This window comes from Molothrus ater, chromosome 27, assembly GCF_012460135.2.
Source record: "Molothrus ater isolate BHLD 08-10-18 breed brown headed cowbird chromosome 27, BPBGC_Mater_1.1, whole genome shotgun sequence".
In the NCBI taxonomy this organism is placed as follows: domain Eukaryota; kingdom Metazoa; phylum Chordata; class Aves; order Passeriformes; family Icteridae; genus Molothrus; species Molothrus ater.
The window spans coordinates 905,703-924,618 of NC_050504.2; the positions used below are offsets into that span (position 1 = coordinate 905,703).

The 18,916-nt window shown below is 61.0% G+C and overlaps 1 protein-coding gene across 1 annotated transcript; it reads left to right on the forward strand.

Moving 5' to 3' along the window:
• Positions 1-1,230: 1,230 nt before the first annotated feature.
• On the forward strand, positions 1,231-18,903 carry SMARCD2 (SWI/SNF related, matrix associated, actin dependent regulator of chromatin, subfamily d, member 2). Its single transcript, XM_036398803.2, has 13 exons — positions 1,231-1,447; positions 8,332-8,519; positions 11,896-11,938; positions 12,362-12,484; positions 12,813-12,932; positions 13,893-13,988; positions 14,782-14,883; positions 15,741-15,902; positions 16,090-16,187; positions 16,738-16,873; positions 16,951-17,073; positions 17,790-17,891; positions 17,992-18,903. Exons 1-13 carry the CDS (start codon positions 1,292-1,294, stop codon positions 18,043-18,045), a joined length of 1,503 nt encoding a protein of 500 aa, XP_036254696.2. The 5' UTR covers positions 1,231-1,291; the 3' UTR covers positions 18,046-18,903.
• Positions 18,904-18,916: the final 13 nt, after the last annotated feature.

Consider the following 18,916-nt stretch of genomic DNA (forward strand, 5'->3'; position numbering starts at 1 on the left):
ACCTCTGAGAACCCTGGGACCACCGGGACCACTGAGAACACCAAGACCCCCGGGATCTCCTGACTCCCGGGACCACCGCGACCCCCGAGACACCTGCGACCTCCGCAGCCGCGTGTGCCCGCGACCCCCGCGATCACTGAGACCCCTGGGACCCCCACGATCACCGAGATTCCCGGGAGCCCCGCGGTTCCCGCAGGTGCCCCACGCCCCGCAGCCGCCCCCAGGTGTGTGTATGACCCCCCGGCTCCTCACAGCCACAGCCGAGCTCTGCCCGTCCCGCGGTGTCCCTGCATCCCCCTTGTGCCGCCCCTGCACACACGCGTGTGCAAACACGAGGTGAGAATGCACGAGTGCTCACCCCATAGGTGTGCAAACACCCCTGCACATCTGTGTCACGCACCTGTGTCACACACAAATGTGTGTCAATTCGCACACATACACATCCACACGTGTGCACCTGCACACCCTCTTGGGCTTGTGCTGCACACAGACATACACAGAGGTGTTCACGCACATCTGCACACACACACAGATGTTTTCACACACACATACACACACACACACACACACACGTGTTCATGCACACACACACAGAGGTTTTCACACACACGCACACACACACACACACGTGTTCATGCACACACACACGTGTTCACACACACATACACACACACGTGTTCACACACACATACACACACACACACACGTGTTCATGCACACACACACAGAGGTTTTCACACACACACACACACACACACACACACACACAGGTGTTCACACACACACGTGTTCATGCACACACACACGTGTTCACACACACATACACACACACACACGTGTTCATACACACACACACGTGTTCATGCACACACACACACTTGTTCACACACACATTCTCACAGGTGTTCACATACACACACACACACATTCTCACAGGTGTTCACGCACACCTGCACACACACTCACGTGCACACAGGTGCACACACGTGTACATGACACGCCACACGCGCTGACGTCACACAGGCGGGCTGGGGGTGGAGCCTTTGCCGAGGTGGGCGGAGCTCCCGGGTACGCGCGCTGAGGGGGCGGGGCCTGACGCTGGGTGGGCGTGGCTCTGGCGGGGGGCGTGCCTACGCCGGGGCGGGATGCTGCCGGGGGCGGGGCTATGACGGGGGGCGGGGCCTGAGGCGGCGGGCGCGGAGCTGTTCCCGTTCCCGTTCCGGCGCCGCCGCCGCTCGGAGCCGCCGCCGCCGGGGCCTCCCCGCCCCGTCCCGTCCGCTGCGGCTCCGCCATGGCCGGGCGCGGCGCCTTCCCGCTCAGCCCGCTGCCCCCCTCGGCCGCCCCGCCGGCCCCGGGGCCCGGCACCGCCCTGCTGCGCGGCCCCAGCCCCGCGCCCGCCGCCGCCCCGGGCTACCGCGCCATGGGCCCGGCCGCCGCTCAGTACCAGGTGAGAGCCCCGGGGCGCCGGGAGGGCCGCGTGAGGCACCGGGGGCCCGGGGCAGCGCTGGGGTGGCCGGGCGGGCCGGCGGGGCCTTCCCGGGGCAGCGCGGCCGGGCCTGGCCGGTATCGCCCGGAGCGGGCCCGGCACCCCCGGTGCGGCCGTTCTGCTGCCCCCGTTAGCCGGGACACCTCTCTGTTAGCCGGGGCACCTCCCTGTTCCCTCCTGCCACTCTGCACCCTCAGAGCCCGCTCAAAGTTGGGCCTGGCCCGTCCCGTTCCTCAGCGGATGAGCCGGGCCCAGGCCGGGGTCGCTGCCCTGGGCCCAGGGCCCGATCCGGCTGCGCAGCCCCCCCGGCCCGGCCCGTCCCGTCCCATCCCCGGCACCGAGCCGGGAACGCGTTCGTGTCCTTGTCAAAGGCGGAGGTAACGCGTGGTGTGCAGATGTGGCCTCGGTGTAACCTCGGAGTATCCTCGGTGTGCCCTCCGGAAGGACCGGGCTTGGTTGGCGGTGGGACAGGGGAGCAGGCGCTCGGTAATGTTGGGGAAAGTAAATCAAAACAACGAGCAGCCCTCCGAGAGCACGTGAAATCACTCGCTCTTCAGCCTGGCATCTTTTAAAAGTAAATTCAGGAAGTAAGAACTGTGTTTACAAGCGCCTGCAGGGACAGGACACAGAGAATGGCTCCCAGTGCCAGAGGGCAGCGATGGATGGGATATTGGGAATTGGGAATTGTTCCCTGGGAGGGTGGGCAGGCCCTGGCACAGGGTGCCCAGAGCAGCTGGGGCTGCCCCTGGATCCCTGGCAGTGCCCAAGGCCAGGTTGGACACTGGGGCTTGGAGCAGCCTGGGACAGTGGAAGGTGTCCCTGCCATGGCAGGGGTGGCACTGGATGGGCTTTAAGGTCCCTTCCCACCCAATTCCATGTTTCTATATTATTCCAGCAGTAAGAAGTATATCCTGACACCCATTTCTGCTCCCCCTCGCACACCTGGCTTCCCCGTTCACTCCCAAGCTTGTGCTGATTACTTTGGGATGAGTTTTCAGATGTGAAGCTCAGTTTTCCAGGCAGGCTGGAAATGGAGGAGCCCCGTTGTGCAACACGTTCTCCTGGGCCGCCGCTGCCTCCTCCAGAGCTGCATCTGATTTGCATGATTTAAAACTCAGGAAATAAACCAAGCTCAGGGAAATTCCGGCTCCTTAACACAGGAGAAGGAAACAACTTCCTCCTGCAGCCTTGAAAACGCCAGAAAATGGTGTTGGAAGCTGAGCTGGCCGAGCGTGAGCCGCTGGTAACTCGAGGCGGGGGCACTGCCTGACCTTCCATGTGCAGGGTGCAAAATCCAGCTGGGAGTAAACAGGCTGGCAGATGCTGCTTCCCCCGCGGCTGGGCTGGCAGCAGGTGTTGGGAGCAGGGGGCGATGTCCCCTCGGTGATGTCCCCACGGTAATGTCCCCATGTTGATGTCCCCACGCTGTCTGGCACCGCTGGCACAGCAGGATCAGCCCCCGGGCTAGTGTTGGGTGGCCTGTCCCAGAAGCATGGGAAAGGAGAGGATCCCAAGGGTCTGCCCTTTGTTTTGCAATTCTTAGCTGAGGAAAACAGCCCCTCCCCTCCCTGCCATCCCCCCAGGGCTTGGTTCTGTCCCAGTTTTAGGAAGAGCTGCGTTGTTTGTGCACCACGAGACAGAAGAGGCCCTGGCCAGGCCAGCGAGGGCTTAGGAGCTCTAATCTTGGGATTATTAAACATATGCTCGTCCTTTGGACATCCTTGTGTGCCTGCTGGGGATTTCCTGGCAGCCCAGGCAGGGAATCCAGGGGGCACCTTTGGTGGGAGCTGATGTTTCCAGAGCAGCCAGGGGCTGGTGCCATGCCCGGAGCAGGAAGGAGAAGCCTTTTCTAGGAGCAGGAGGATCAGAGCTGGTGGGGTCCATCCTGATCTCTCTCCCTGCCCCTGGAGCAGCCAGGCTACCCAGGTTGAGCCCCAGCAGCCAGGTTCCATGGAAGTTCAGCAGGAAGGAGTCTTCCTGGTTTTTTAGGTGCTGGTTTCAGGGTTAGGAGAGTTTTTCCCAAGTTTTGGGATTAACACAGTGTCCTGGAGCAGCGTGGGATGAGACCTTGGAACTCAGCACTCTGACCTTGCAGTTGCCCCCAGCTGATGCTTCCCTGGTGCAGAATTAGGTCCCCATTAAATGGATTTTATAGGCACGTGTTGGGAAGACAGAGCCTGGATTCCCTGGCCAGGAGGCTGCTGCAGCTTGAGAATTCCCAAGGCTGGAAGCAGCTCTGTCCCTGGGCAGTGGGAAGGAAGGTTGTGCTTCATGGAGAAATCCATGGAGTTGAAGAAGTGTGGAATGTTGTGCCAGGTGAAGCTGAGGAGGCCTGGACGTGCTGGAGAGGGTGCAGCATGGGAGAAATCCCCCCTTGGGGAGCAAGGAGAGCCGTGTTCCTGCTCATGCAGTGCTGGGGATTGCCTTGGAGGGGGCCAGGGGCCAGCAGGCAGGGCTGGAGCTGTTCCAGAAGGCTGCTGGTGCTGGAGAACCCCACCCTTCCCCAGGGACAGGCTTTCCAAGGCAGGTTTCATCAGAGCCCAGCCTGGAGCTGCTTCCAGCCTGATCCAAAGCAGATGGACACTGTCCTCTGGAGCAGGGGGAGGAGGGCAGAGCAGAGCCCAGGCACGCTCTGCTGCTCCTGGGAAACGTGACAGGGAAGGGGGAGCAGCAGCACCTCCAGCCCTGCTGCTCCCTCTGCTTCCACAGGAGCCCTCCAGGAGTTTGGCCTTGCAGGAGCACCACGGGCAGGGTTTGTGCCAGGCCCGTGGCTGTTCCTCCCCAGCACCTTTGTTCCTTGTTCCTGCCCCTGTGGGATCTGAATCCCTGTGACCTCTCCTTTCCCTGCCCTGGAACATTCAGGGCTCCAGCTGCAGGGCTGTGGACAGGCAGGTTTGTCCAGCCCAGACAGCTCTGCTGCTGCTGCTGCTGCTGGAGACATTCCAGGATGTGTCCTGGGTCTGCTGGGGGCTGTGCCTGTGCTGTGCCCTTCTCCTTTTGATTTACCACTTCCTCATGTCAGCTTTACAGCTGAGATCTGGCTCCTGGAGCTCTTCCTGTGTCCAACACGGAGCTTTTCCAAGTGTGGGGAGTTTGGGGTTTGCAGGGAGCTGCAGCAGAGTTTGCAGCAGCAGCAGCATCTCCATCCCAGCAGCACCTCCCAGCTCAAGGTCTGTGCCAGCAGCAAGCCAGGCTCTCCCTGGCACCCTCCCAAGAGGGATTTGCTCACAGATAAGGAGGAACAAAGGGGAAAATCACTCTTTTGGGCTGTGCAGGGGGCTCATGATCCCAATCCACACCAAGCCCTGGGCAGCAGAGCTCTCCTGGAGCCCAGCCCAGCATGGAGCTGGAGCCCTGTTTGAGCAGGGACTGTTTCTGTAGCCCTGTGGGAAGTGCTGCTGCCTGGGCACCAGGGGAGGAACTTGCAGGAGGAGCTCTTGGTGCTGGGCCATGCTGTGCTCCAGAGCCCAGGGCGAGGATGGATGTGAGCTCTGGCTCCCTGGTTCCTGTCACTGTGCAGAGCTGGATCCTGGAGCAGCCAGGAGGGGCTGGGGAGGTGCAGGAAGAGCCAGGGTCCTGGAAGGGCCATGAACAGGCTCTGGAGCTGTTTGCAGAATTCCTGCTTTGCCTCAAGCTCTCTCTCCAGCCCAGCTTCTTCCTGCAGATCCATCCTGGGATTTATTGCTCCTCCTTCCTGCTACCAGCCCCCAATTTCTGGGCTGCCCTTCCTCAAGCAGGGACCTTTGGCAGGCTCTGAGGCTCCTGCCATGCCAGCAGAATCCCTCAGGAGCCCTCCCAGCTCCGATGGGTTCAGCCAGGGCCGGTTCTGGGCAGAGCTGCCCCAGGCCCGTGGGCTGAGCAGTGCCCTGGCATGAACCCCGGGCACAGCCCCGTCCCTGGCAGGGAGCAAACACGAGCTGTTCACTGTCCCATTTCCAGAGGCTCTGCAGGGAGCTCTGGATGGGATCCAGGCTCTTCCTCCCGCTGAGCTTGCAGGGTTTGCCCTTTGTCTGCCCCTCCGAGGGGAGGGGACAGGGTGGGCCCTGGGGGTGGCACAGGGCCTGGGGGTGCTGGGCAGGAATGAGCTCCTGCTCAGAGCTGGTTTAATCAAATTTCCTGAGTTTAAGCCCTCTGCATCCTGGGAATTTCCAGACTTTCCAAGAGGGGCTGCAGACAGGCTTCACCCTGGGGCTGTGGTGCTGCTTCCTGGCTTGGCTGAAGGTTTTAGGCTGGGCTTGTGTGAGAAGGGTTTGGGAGCAAATCTGCCCCAGGCACTGGTGACTGGTTGAGCCAAGAGGCTTCTCTGTTGCAAATTTGAAAATCCTGAGAGTAAACTGAGAGGAAAATTCCACGTGGAGGGTTCTGCCCTCCCTTTATTGCTCATCCAGGCGGTCCAGTGTGGGTCCTTGGTGGGCTGTAAGTCGCTCCCTGGCAGCTGAGCTGTGGCTGATGGTTCTCAGATGGTTTGGTGAAGTTAAAGTGTGACAAATCTGTGTATCCTTGTGCTGAACCTCTCCCTGCCGATGGAATTGTCTCAATGGAGCCCTGGAAGGAGCAGCTGGACACACAAGACCTTGCCCAGGATGTGGAGCTGTCAGAGACTCTCTGAAGCCTCCAAATCTCTCACTTCGGGGCTAGATCCAAAATGTGCTCCATGGAGGGGCAGAGGGAGGGAGGAGAGACCTCAGGGCTGCTCTGACTGAAGGGCAGGAGCTGGGCATGGCTGGGGCAGCTCCAAGCGGGCTCCTGACAGCATTCCCAGGGCAGGGAATGTCTCTGGAGCTGTGGAGCCTCCCTGCCCTTCCAGGCACTGATAAACACCCGGGGCTTTCCCTGGGAGCCATTTCCTGCTCCTGGTGCCTGCAGGGAGTGCAGCCTCTGCTTCCAGCCCGGGCTCTGCACTCAGCTGCTCTGGGGCCCCACGAATTTCAAATTAAAAGTTTCCCAGCTCCTTCTGGGGGGTTTCTCTGCTTTTCAGAAGCTCTGGCAGGTGTCAGCACAGCTTTGGGTTCCACAGTCCTGCTGGAACTGAGCAGCAGAACAACCTCCACTGTGGTTTGTGGTGTTGCACAGGCTGTGGGTCCACCCGGCCCTGCCACAACGGATTTGTTGATAAACCCAAAGAAACTGGGCCTGGCCTCGTGGTTTTGGCACAGAGAGGTGCCAGAGTCACGAGGAGCTGCACAAACGGGGCTGAGCAGGAGGAGAGGAACATCTGGGAGCAGGAAAAAGGAGCCTCCTGCCCTGGGGAAGGGAGGGTCAGAGCCTGGCTCTGGGCTTGCTGCTTCAAAGGCTCTGCAGCCTGTGTGCTTGTGCTTGTTGTGTAACAGGGCTCAGCCTGGGCCTGGGGGGTTTGAGCTTCCACGTGCAGCCCTAATCCTGGGGCCCTGCTGCTGCCCTGATCCTGCTGGAACACTGCTCCTCTGGGCATTTGCCACTGCCAGAGGCACCAGGGGCAGCTCTTGGCTTGGTGTCTATCAGCTTTTCACACAGCTGGGGGTGGTTTTTAGGGTTTTTTTGGCTGCAGCTCCATCAAACCAACCCTGCCACAGCTCTGAGCTGTGGAGGGCAGGCTGGCTGCGTCCCATATTCCCAACCCTGCATCCAGGGATTGCTCCCAGATGTATCCCTGTGTGCAGGGAGTGAGGTGTTTTCTTGGCTCCCTGCCCTGCAGGGCTGTGGGGATGTCCTGGCACGTCAGGAGCCTGGGGCAGGGCAGAAATGTTGCTCTGCTGGCTCGGTGGCTCTCCCAGCCTCCCACCTCGGCAGGGGGAGCTGAGGATCAGAGGATCCCCAGGTGGAGCAGGGAGGAGCAGGAGGGGTGGCTGGTGGGTCCTGGTGGCACCTGGGGCACCAATGGGTGCTGCCCAATCATGCTCTGAGGGTGCAGAGGGGCTGCCAGGGCTGGGAGCCCTCGGGGCTGTGTTGTGGCTCCCAAATTCCATGTGTGGAAGGGGCAGGAGGGGACAGGCTGCTGCCAGGGGGGAGCTGCTGCCTCCTCCATCCCTGTGGGAGGAAGTGGGATTGCCCTGTCCCCCTGCTCTGCTGCTGTCCAGAGGGGAACCCACGAGGTCCCCAGGGTGGGGACACTGCTGGCAGTGCCCTGGTGCTGCTGTGGGGGTGGCACAGGGCCTGACTTTGGCTCCACTGCTGCCAGGCCAGGCTTCCCTGCACTCCTTGGCCTCTCCTGTTCCTGCTTTCCCAAAGCTTCCTGCTGGCATTCCCTGCCCTGGGCCAGGATGCACCCTGGGGAAGGGGTGGCACCGAGGGGGGGTGGCACCAAGGTGGATGGCACCCAGGGGATGGCACAGAGCTGGATGGCACCAAGGATGGGTGGCACCAAGGGGATGGCACTGAGGGTGGGTGGCTCCCAGGGTTTGTGGCACAGAGGTGGATGGCACCGAGGACGGGTGGCACCAAGGGTTGGTGGCACAGAAGTGGGTGGCACCACTGGGATGGCACCAAGGGTGGGTGGCAGCCAGGGTGGATGGCACCCAGGGTGGGTGACACTGAGGTGGATGGCACTGAAGATGGGTGGCACAGAGCTGAATGGCACCAAGGGGATGGCACCCAGGGTGGGTGGTAGAGAGGTGAGTGGTGCCCAGGGTGGGTGGCACTGAGGATGGGTGGCAGAGATGTGGATGGCACCAAGGGGATGGCAGCCAGGGTGGGTGGAACAGAGGGTGGATGGCAGCCAGGGTGGGTAGCACCAAGGGTGGGTGGCACAGAGGTGGGTGGCAGAGACGGGGATGGCACCCAGGGTGGGTGGCACCCAGGGTGGGTGGCACTGAGGATGGCCGGCCCCACAGCCAGGATCCCATCTGAGCCCTGTCCCCGCTGTGCAGCAGCGGCCCGGGATGCCCCCCGGGGGCAGGATGCCCATGGCAGGGCTGCAGGTGGGACCCCCGGGGGCCCCCCCGTACGGAGCAGCGACGCCGCTGAGGCCCGGCCTGCCCCAGGCCATGATGGATCCCTTCAGGAAGCGCCTGCTGACCCCCCAGGCACAGCCACCCATGGCCACCCCCAGGAGAGGGTAAGGCTGGCGTGTCCCTCCCCAGGGGAGGAGGGGGGATCCTGCTGGGCCCTGGCTGCACTCGGTGAAATCGGGGGGTGGCTGGGGTGGAGGGACCCCAGGGCCACCCCAGGGCCCACCCCAGGGCCCACCCCAGGCCCACCCCAGGGGCCACCCCAGGGCCCACCCAGTCCCACCTCAGGGCCCACCCCAGGGCCCAGCCCAGGGCCTACCCCAGGGCCCACCCAGTCCCACCCAGGCCCACCCCAGGGCCCACCCCAGGGCCCACCCCAGGGCCCACCCCAGGGCCCACCCAGTCCCACCCAGGCCCACCCCAGGGCCCACCCCAGGGCCCACCCCAGTCCCACCCCAGGGCCCACCCCAGGGCCCACCCAGGCCCACCCCAGGGCCCACCGAGGCCCACCCCAGGGCCCACCCAGTCCCACCCAGGCCCACCCCAGGGCCCACCCCAGGGCCCACCCCAGTCCCACCCCAGGGCCTACCCCAGGGCCCACCCAGTCCCACCCAGGCCCACCCCAGGGCCCACCCCAGGCCCACCCCAGTCCCACCCCAGGGCCCACCCCAGGGCTCCTTCCACTCTCCCAGCGTGCTCCAAGCTCCTGGACCATTCCCAGTACTACCACAGTAATCCATGGGAGCTGCATCCCTGCTTCTCAATGCAGCCAGATTGTGTTTCACCACCTGTTTTCCATCTGAACTGAGCCAGGAGCTGCTAATAATTAATATAATAATAATTAAATCATAATTATGATATAGCTATCAAGAATATTGTAATATTAGTTATTAATAATATAATAATACACTAAATAATAATAATAATAATAATAATAATAATAATAATAATAATAATAATAATAATAATAATAATAATAATAATAATAAGCTGTGCCAGGAGCAGGTACAATAATTCATTCCCAACAGGATCTTCTGCTGGGAAACTTCTCCAGAGCACAGGAGAGCCCTGTTCTGGAAATACCTATATAAATATAAATAATATTTAATATCAATGTAGATATCATGAGATGTTACTGCAGATACAGAGCTGTAAAAAGATGGCTGTAATTCCATTCAGGACAGGGGTCCCAGGGCTGGGTTCAGTCAGTGTTTGACTCCCTTTGAGACCCCAAAGCCTCTCCAGGTCCCCATTCAAGTGTCACATCATGCAGAGTGCCACAGCTCCTGTCCTGCTGCAGAGGGGGGCACCAGCAGGGTTTTCCTCCAGCCTGGCACCTGCCAGAGCTTGGGAATGGGATGTTTTAGGATGGAGGCAGAGATTCCTCAGCTTGCAGCTTCCTCTCACTCTGATCTCCACACCAGGAACCAAAGAGCCTTGTGGGATCCCCAGCAGCAGCTCCTGGGGGGCTTCTTCATCCTCCCAGGGGTGCCTGGTGCCTCTGACAGGCACAGAAGTGGCTGGAAGTGTGGGATGGGGTGGCAGATTTTGGGAAGTGTGGGATGGGGTGGCAGATTTTGGGAAGTGTGGGATGGGCTGGCAGATTTTGGGAAGTGTGGGATGGGCTGGCAGATTTTGGGATGTGTGGGATGGGGTGGCAGATTTTGGAATGTGTGGGATGGGCTGGCAGATTTTGGGATGTGTGGGATGGGGTGGCAGATTTTGGGATGTGTGGCAGGTTTTGGGAAGTGTGGGATGGGGCTGGCAGATTTTGGGATGTGTGGGATGGGGTGGCAGATTTTGGGAAGTGTGGTATGGGGTGGCAGATTTTGGGATGTGTGGGATGGGGTGGCAGGTTTTGGGATGTGTGGGATGGGCTGGCAGGTTTTGGGATGTGTGGGATGGGGTGGCAGATTTTGGGAAGTGTGGGATGGGCTGGCAGATTTTGGGAAGTGTGGGATGGGCTGGCAGATTTTGGGATGTGTGGGATGGGGTGGCAGATTTTGGGATGTGTGGCAGGTTTTGGGATGTGTGGGATGGGCTGGCAGATTTTGGGATGTGTGGGATGGGCTGGCAGGTTTTGGGATGTGTGGGATGGGGTGGCAGGTTTTGGGATGTGTGGGATGGGGCTGGCAGGTTTTGGGATGTGTGGCAGGTTCTGGGATGTGTGGGATGTGCTGGCAGGTTTTGGGATGTGTGGCAGGTTTTGGGATGTGTGGCAGGTTTTGGGATGTGTGGCAGGTTTTAGGAAGCATGGGATGAGGCTGGCAGGTTTTGGGATGTGTGGCAGGTTTTGGGATGTGTGGGATGTGCTGGCAGGTTTTGGGATGTGTGGCAGGTTTTGGGAAGCATGGGATGAGGCTGGCAGGTTTTGGGGATGCTCCCTGGAGCTGCAGTCAGGGCAGGACTCTGTTTGGGCTCTGCCAGCAGCTCCTCACTGATTGCCAGCCCTGCTGATCCCTCTGTGGGGGCTGCTTGGTTCCTAGGATCTCCAGGCAGGATCCCTTGGTGCTCGTGGATGCTCAGCTCCCATTCCCTTCCCTGGCAGCTCCTTTGGCCTCCTGATCCCTCCTGGGCCATCCCAGCACTGCAGAGCTGGAGTGAGCTGGGGACAGGAGCAGCCTGGCACCCACAGGGACATCAGGGCTGGGGTCAGGGAGCAGCCAGGCTCACAGCTGGGCATGCCCTGCTCACAGCTGCTGGATCAAGGGATTAGGAGCTTCCAGCTGCCCTGGGGTGTCCAGACCCTGCAGGAGGAGGGGTTGGATGGGGCAGGAATTGCTCCAGAGCAGGGCTCTGACCTCTCCTGGAGAGTTCTCCTGGAGCCCTCCTGTGTGATCCTGCTGCTCCAGGTGCAGCTGGAGGAACAGGAATTCCCTGCCCCATGTCCCAGCAGGAAAACAGGAGAGCAGAGCTTTCCCTGATGTTCCCAGGCTGAGCAGGAGCTGCTGGGGTGGGCTCAGGGTGATGGGAATCTGCAGTGGGCAGGGTTGGATCCAGCCAAGCTGGATTTTCCCAGGATTTCAGCCCCACCACAGCAGGGCTTGGTTTGAGCTGGGTGTAAGGGAGTTCCTGGCAGTGGCTTTGATTTGGAGCAGTGGGGGAATGGGATGGCTGCTTTGAGAGGGGAAATGTGGGAATTCTGTCCTGCAGCCCTGCCTTTGCCTTGTTATCACTTGGATTTTCTTCCCCAGGGTCAGGCTGCAACATCCAGCACCTTCCCCCAGGAATATCCTGAGTGGGAAGGGACCCCCAAGGCTCGTCCAGTCCCACCCCCAGCCCTGCCCAGACCTCCCAACAACCCCACCCTGGGCATCCCTGGCAGCGCTGTCCAAACCCTCCTGGAGCTCTGGCACCATTCCCTGGGGAGCCTGGGCAGTGCCAGCACCTCTGGGGTGGTGAAGAACCTTTCCCAGTGTCCGTCCCCCCAGAGCGCAGGCAGCAGGGTGTCCTGTGGGAGCTCCCATTTTCCCTGTTTCCCAGGGTGAAGAGGAGGAAGATGGCTGACAAGGTGCTGCCACAGAGGGTGAGTGTCACCTCAGCCTGGGGGACAGAGCTGAGCTGCTGCAGGGCATGGGGGGTCCCCAAAAGGGGGGGATTTCCCTGAGCTTCCTCCTGCCCCTGGGAATTTCTGTTCAATCCCAAACCACCCTGGAGTGTTTCTGTCTGTGGGGTTGGAGTCTGAGCAAGCAAGGAGCAGGAATGGGGTGGGATGGAGATCTCAGGAGGTCCCTAAGAGTCCCTCTTGAGATTCCAGGGTTCCATTCCATGCAGGAATGCTGCTGGGAACAGCAACAGGCTCCAGACTGGTTTGGGCAGAGCTTTGCAGGGCTCCAGGCTGGGTTTGAAATAAAAGCTGGACTCATCACCTGGTGTCTCCCTGGCTGCTGGGGCTGTGGGGGGGTCCAGCCCATGCCAGCAGGCTGGGATTGACCATTCCTGTGTCCAGATCCGGGAGCTGGTCCCAGAATCCCAGGCCTACATGGACCTGCTGGCCTTCGAGCGCAAGCTGGACCAAACCATTGCCCGCAAGAGGATGGAGATCCAGGAGGCCATCAAGAAACCCCTGACGGTGAGCTGGGGCCTGGCAGGGGCTGGGAATCATGGAATCATGGGAAAATTAAGGTTGGAAAAATCCCCTGAGGTCATCCAGTCCAACCATCACCCTAAGCCGTGTCCCCAGGTGAGGTATCCACGGGTTTCTGGGGCACTTCAGGGATGGGGGATTCCACCTCTGCCCAGGGCAGTCCATCCAATGTTTTCCAACCCTTCCCATGGATAAATGTTCCCTAATATCCAATCTAGACCCCCCCTGAGGCCGTTTCCTCTGCTGCTGAGCTGGAGCTGGGTGCTGCAGTCCCTCTCACTCCATCCTGCCTCTCTCTGTTCCCATTCCACAGCAAAAGCGGAAGCTCAGGATTTACATCTCCAACACCTTCACCCCGGCCAAGGAGGAGGGAGAGGGGGGGGAACGTGTGGCCTCCTGGGAGCTCCGTGTGGAGGGGAAGCTGCTGGAGGATGTGAGGAGATGGAGGGAGGAGCTCGGGTCCATCGGGAGCATCCAGGGGGAGGGAGGAGCTGGTCAGGATCCAGGAGGGATGGACTGGTGCTGGTGGGAGGAGCTCTGGTCCATGGGTATCATCCAGGAGGGATCAGGTGGTGGGAGGAGCTCTGGTCCATCGGGAGCATCCAGGGGCAGGGAGGGAGGGAGCTGGTTTGTCAGGATCCAGGAGGGGATGGAGTGGTGATGGTGGGAGGAGCTGGTCCATAGGGATCATCCAGAAGGGATCAGGTGGTGGGAGGAGGAGCTCTGGTCCATCGGGAGCATCCAAGGGGAGGGAGGGAGGAGCTGGTCAGGATCCAGGAGGGTTGGACTGGTGATGGTGGGAGGAGCTGGTCCATAGGGATCATCCAGAAGGGATCAGGTGGTGGGAGGAGCTCTGGTCCATCAGGAGCAGCCAGAGGCAGGGAGGCAGGGAGGGAGGAGCTGGTTTGTCAGGATCCAAGGAGGGACGGAGTGGTGCTGGTGGGAGGAGCTGGGATAGGGATAAGGTGCTGGTGGGAAGAACTCTGGTCCATGGGGATCATCCAGGAGGGATCAGGTGGTGGGAGGAGGAGCTCTGGTCCATGAGGAACATCCAGGGGGAGGAGGGAGGAGCTGGTGTGTCAGGATCCAGGAGGGATGAGGAGGTGGTGGGAGGAACTCTGGTCCATCAGGACTCAGGAGAGAAAAATGATGGTGGGAGGAGAAGCACTGGTCCATAACAATCCAAGATGGATGAAGAGGTGGTGGGAACACTGGTCCATAAGGATCCAGGAGGGATGAGGAGGTGGGAGAAGGAGCATTGGTCCTTGAGGACCCTCCAGGAGGGATGAGGTGGTGCTGGGAGCACTGGTGCTGTGTTGAGAGCTCAGCTGGGGCAGCACCTGGGCCCTGGGGCTGGGTTTGGGCTCAGGAATCTCTGCTGCCATGTCTGCAGCCCAGCAAGCAGAAGAGGAAGTTCTCCTCCTTCTTCAAGAGCCTCGTGATCGAGCTGGACAAGGAGCTCTATGGGCCAGACAATCACCTGGTGGAGGTGAGCTGGGAGGGGATCCCAGTGGAAACGGGGCCCTGTGCTCCCCCTCTGGGTGCTCAGCTCCCAGGCCAGGGCCTGTCCTGCTGGGAGAGGGACCTGAACAGGTTTTTGGGGCTGGGGCAGTGCCAGGCTCTCCATGGGGACCAGGCTCTGCTGCATTCCCAGCTCAGGTTTAGGGATGCCCTTTTGCCCCTGGCAGAGCTCAGCTCTGCCCCCTCCCAGCCCAGGTCTGAGCCAGAGCTGGAGCTGAGGTGTGTGGGGACAGGGACGTGGCCCCAGGGGCAGCTGTTCCCCAGGCTGGCACAGCTGGGTCCCCAGAGGGTGCTGACCCCACAGAGCCTCACCCCAGGGCCCTGGGGGAAGAAGGGTTTGCCCTCCTGCCTGTCCCCTGCCTGGGAGAGGGATCAGGGCTTTTTTGGGTGCTCCTGCCTGGAGCTCTCCCTGCACCCAGCTCCTGCTTTTGCCCTGGGAGATCCTGTGGAGAGGCTGAATCCCCTTCCAGGGGAAGCTGGGAGCAGCTCTGGTGCACATTCCTGCAGGATTGATCCAGAAGCTTTGGGAGCCCTGCACCCCAAGCACTCAGGGCTGGAACTGCCCCAGTCCATCCCAGTGCTGGGGCACAGCCTGGGCTGGGATGGACTGGGAGAGCTCTGAGCTGCCACCAGTGGGACCAGGAGCTGCCAGGGGTGCCCCAGGCTGTGTGGCTGTGCCAGCCCCCACCCAGAGCCCCAGCCCAGCTGGCAGGGTTGGTTCCATGGCCCTGCCTGAGCTGTGTCCCCGTTGTCCCTGGCAGTGGCACCGGATGCCCACAACCCAGGAGACCGACGGCTTCCAGGTGAAGCGTCCCGGGGATGTCAATGTGAAGTGCACCCTGCTGCTCATGTTGGACCACCAGGTGCGGCCTGGGGGGCACCCAGGGGTGGGGATGGGCTGGGACAGGGATGGGCGAGCGTTTGGGGTGCAGGGATTGAAAGGAGCACAGGGAGCTCCAGGCATGGAGCTGCAGTGACACAGGGGCTGGGGGGGTCACTCCTGAGTGCCTCTTCTTCGGGCAGCAGCAGGAATTTCTCCATGGAAAGGGAGTTAAAAACTAGGACAGGGCTTTGGATGAGGGTTTGGGGGATGAAGGGATCAAAAGAAGCACAAGGAGCTCTGGGCATGGAGCTGCAGTGATACAGGGGCTGGGGGGGCCTCCCAGGGCCAGACAGACACCCCCTCTTCTTTGGGCAGCAGCAGGAATTTCTCCATGGAAAGGGAGTTAAAAGCTGGGACAGGACCTAGGATGAGGGTTTGGGGATGTAGGGATCAAAAGGAGCACAGGGAACTCCCAGCATGGAGCTGCAGTGACACAGGGGCTGTGGGAGACACTCCTGAGTGCCTTTTCTTTGGGCAGCAGCAGGAATTTCTCCATGGAAAGGGAGTTAAAAACTAGGACAGGGCTTTGGATGAGGGTTTGGGGGATGAAGGGATCAAAAGGTGCACAAGGAGCTCTGGGCATGGAGCTGCAGTGACACAGGGGCTGTGGGAGACACTCCTGAGTGCATTTTCTTTGGGCAGCAGCAGGAATTTCTCTGTGGAAAGGGAGTTAAAAAGTGGAACAAACTGCCTAAAGAGTGACCCATCCCTTGGGCTGTCCCAGGACACTCAGTGCTCTGGCTGGGGTCAGGACAGGGGTGGGTCAGGCTGGGCTCTGCTCTGGGGGGGCTTTTCCAGCCTGGCTGCTCCCATGGCTGACCCCAGCTGTCCCCACAGCCCCCCCAGTACAAGCTGGACCCACGGCTGGCCCGGCTGCTGGGGGTGCACACCCAGACCAGGGCCAGCATCATGCAGGCCCTGTGGCTCTACATCAAACACAACAAACTGCAGGACAGCCACGAGAAGGAGTTCATCAACTGCAACCGCTACTTCCGCCAGGTACCTGCACATTCCCCCCTCATCCAGCTGGGAAAAGCCTCCCACAGCTCCCACAGCCCCTCCAGGCTCTGGCTGTGCCCCTTCCCTGGGCCCTGGCTTGCACCACCAGCTTGGGGATGCCCCAGCTGGCTGCACAGGTGAGGGGAGCCCCTGCCATGCGTGCCCAAGGCTCTGCTTTGCCCCCCAGATCTTCAACTGCGTCCGCATGCGCTTCTCCGAGATCCCCATGAAGCTGGCAGGGCTCCTCCAGCACCCAGACCCCATCATTATCAACCACACCATCAGGTGGGGGCACAGCCTGGGCACGGCCCTGGGCTGGGCACTGGGTGGGCAATGGAGGGGGCTGAAGGGGCTGCATGGGATGGGGAAGTGTCTGCAGGACTGGGGTGCCCCATGGGGTGGAGAGTGGGCAGTGTCCCTGGGACTGGGGGACTCCATGGGCCAGGAGGTGTCCCCAGGGCTGGGAGTGCTCAGTAGGGTGGGGAATGAGCCCAGCAGTGCCCCCAGGGCTGGGGGGCTCTGTGAGCCCAGCAGTGCCCCCAGGGCTGGGGGGCTCTGTGTGCCCAGCAGTGCCCCCAGGGCTGGGGGGCTCTGTGAGCCCAGCAGTGCCCCCAGGGCTGGGGGGCTCTGTGAGCCCAGCAGTGTCCACAAGGCTGGGGGGGCTCCATGGGCCAGGGGCACAGGAGGCTTTGAGGTCTCCAGCCTGAAGGACCAGCCCAAGTCACCTGGAAGGGGAAGAACCACCAAATTTGAGGCTTTCTGGGGCACTGGTGTTGCTGTTGGGGGTCCATCCACCCCAGCCAGGTGGGGGCTCAGCCCAACCCCATTGCCCCAGTGTGGACCCCAATGACCAGAAGAAGACAGCCTGCTATGACATCGACGTGGAGGTGGACGATCCCCTCAAAGCCCAGATGAGCAATTTCCTGGCCTCCACCACCAACCAGCAGGAAATCGCCTCCCTGGATGCCAAGGTGGGAGGGGACACTGCCGGGGGCCAGCTGTGTCCTGTGAGGGGACACAGCTCCTCTGACCCCTGTCACCTGCCCAGATCCACGAGACCATCGAGTCCATCAACCAGCTGAAGACTCAGAGGGATTTCATGCTGAGCTTCAGCAACAACCCCCAGGATTTCATCCAGGAGTGGATCAAATCCCAGAGGAGGGACCTCAAGGTAAAGGGGAACAATTCTGGGGAGGTTTAGGTTAGATATTGCGAGAAATTTCTTCCTAGAAGGGGTTGTCCAGTGCTGGCACAGAGGGCAGTGGTGGAGTCCCCATCCTTGGAGGGGTCCAGAACCATGGATGTGGCCCTTGGGGACATGGGGCACTGGTGAATGTGGTGGTGGTGTTGGGCTAAGGGTGGAAGGTTTTTTCCAACCCTAACAATTGCATGACTCTGAAGCCCTGGGGCTGGGCAGAGTGGGGGGCTGGGAGGGGTCTGGGTCCATCCCAGAGCTCAGGGAAGGGTCTGGGTCCGTCCCGGAGCTCAGGGAGGGGTCTGGGTTCATCCCAAGTTCAGGGAAGGGTCTGGGTCCATCCCGGATCTCAGGGAGGGGTCTGGGTCCATCCCAGAGCTCAGGGAAGGGTCTGGGTCCATCCCAGAGCTCAGGGAAGGGTCTGGGTCCATCCCGGATCTCAGGGAGGGGTCTGGGTCCATCCCAGAGCTCAGGGAGGGGTCTGGGTCCATCCCGGATCTCAGGGAGGGGTCTGGGTCCATCCCAGAGCTCAGGGAAGGGTCTGGGTCCATCCTGGAGCTCAGGGAGGGGTCTGGGTTCATCCCAAGTTCAGGGAAGGGTCTGGGTCCATCCCGGAGCTCAGGGAGGGGTCTGGGTCCCCCGTGGATCCCTCTGGATCCCTCACTCCCGCTGCCCCGTCCCGTTCGGGTCAGATCATCACGGATGTGATCGGGAACCCCGAGGAGGAGCGGCGGGCCGAGTTCTACCAGCAGCCCTGGGCGCAGGAGGCCGTGGGCAGACACATCTTCGCCAAGGTGAGCTCGGGGGTGGGGACGGGGTCGGGATGGCGGTGACAGAGCCCCCGGAGCGCGGGCAGTGCCCCCTGTCCCTCCCTGACGGCCGCGGTGTCCCCAGGTCCAGCAGCGCCGGCAGGAACTGGAACAAGTGCTCGGGATCCGCCTAACCTAAGGCTGCCCGAGCCGGACGGTACCGACTGGAAGCCACAGCACTTGCACAAACCCCATGTGCCTGGAGGGATGGGTGGGAGCCCCCCGGGGCTCCCCCGGGCCGAGCACAGCGGAGTCCCCGCTCCCCCCAGGCCCCCGCAGCGCCTCCTCCGCTTTGCATCGCGCCCCTCCCCGCGGGTTCCCCAAACCCCCCTGGAGCCGGGAAGCGCTGCCCGAGCCCATGGGAGGAGCTGCCAGCCCCACCCGAGCCCCGCCCTGCCCCTCTTCTACCAAAGTTCGTCATTCCAAACGCCAGCTCTCCCCGACGTTTTGCACTATTTTTGTGAACAGGTTTTATATAAAAAGAAAAAAAAAAACACGAAAAAAGAAAAAAAAAGGCAGCGTTTTGTACAGTGGGTTTGTATTTGATTAATTAATTAATATATTGAGTTCCTCTTCCTGCACTGGGCTCTGCAGGGGCTCAGGGAGGCTCCCAGGGCTGCTCTGGGGCTACGGAGCCACGGGCTGGGGCTCATTTTGTGACAATCAGTTTATTCCTTCCCCCCTTCCCACTGTTTTACATAATTCCATAATTAACCACTTGACTTGACGAGGTTTGGGGGCAGAGAGGCTGGCTCTGCCCCAGGAGCCTGTGGGGGCACAGGGGCACCAAGAACTGGAGATACTGGGGAGGAGGGAGGGGACCAGGGGGGCAGTGCCACCACTGCCACCCCACGGAAGTGCCTTTGCCCCCCTGCAGGCTCCGGGTGGGGGGGCGTTTACAGATTCCCAGGGTTGGGCTCAGGGGTTCCTGCTCTGCCTCTTGTGTAACCAGTTTTTGTCTATTTTGGATCTTTTCTAATAAAAGCAGTTAGCAGCAGCTCTGAGGGGTG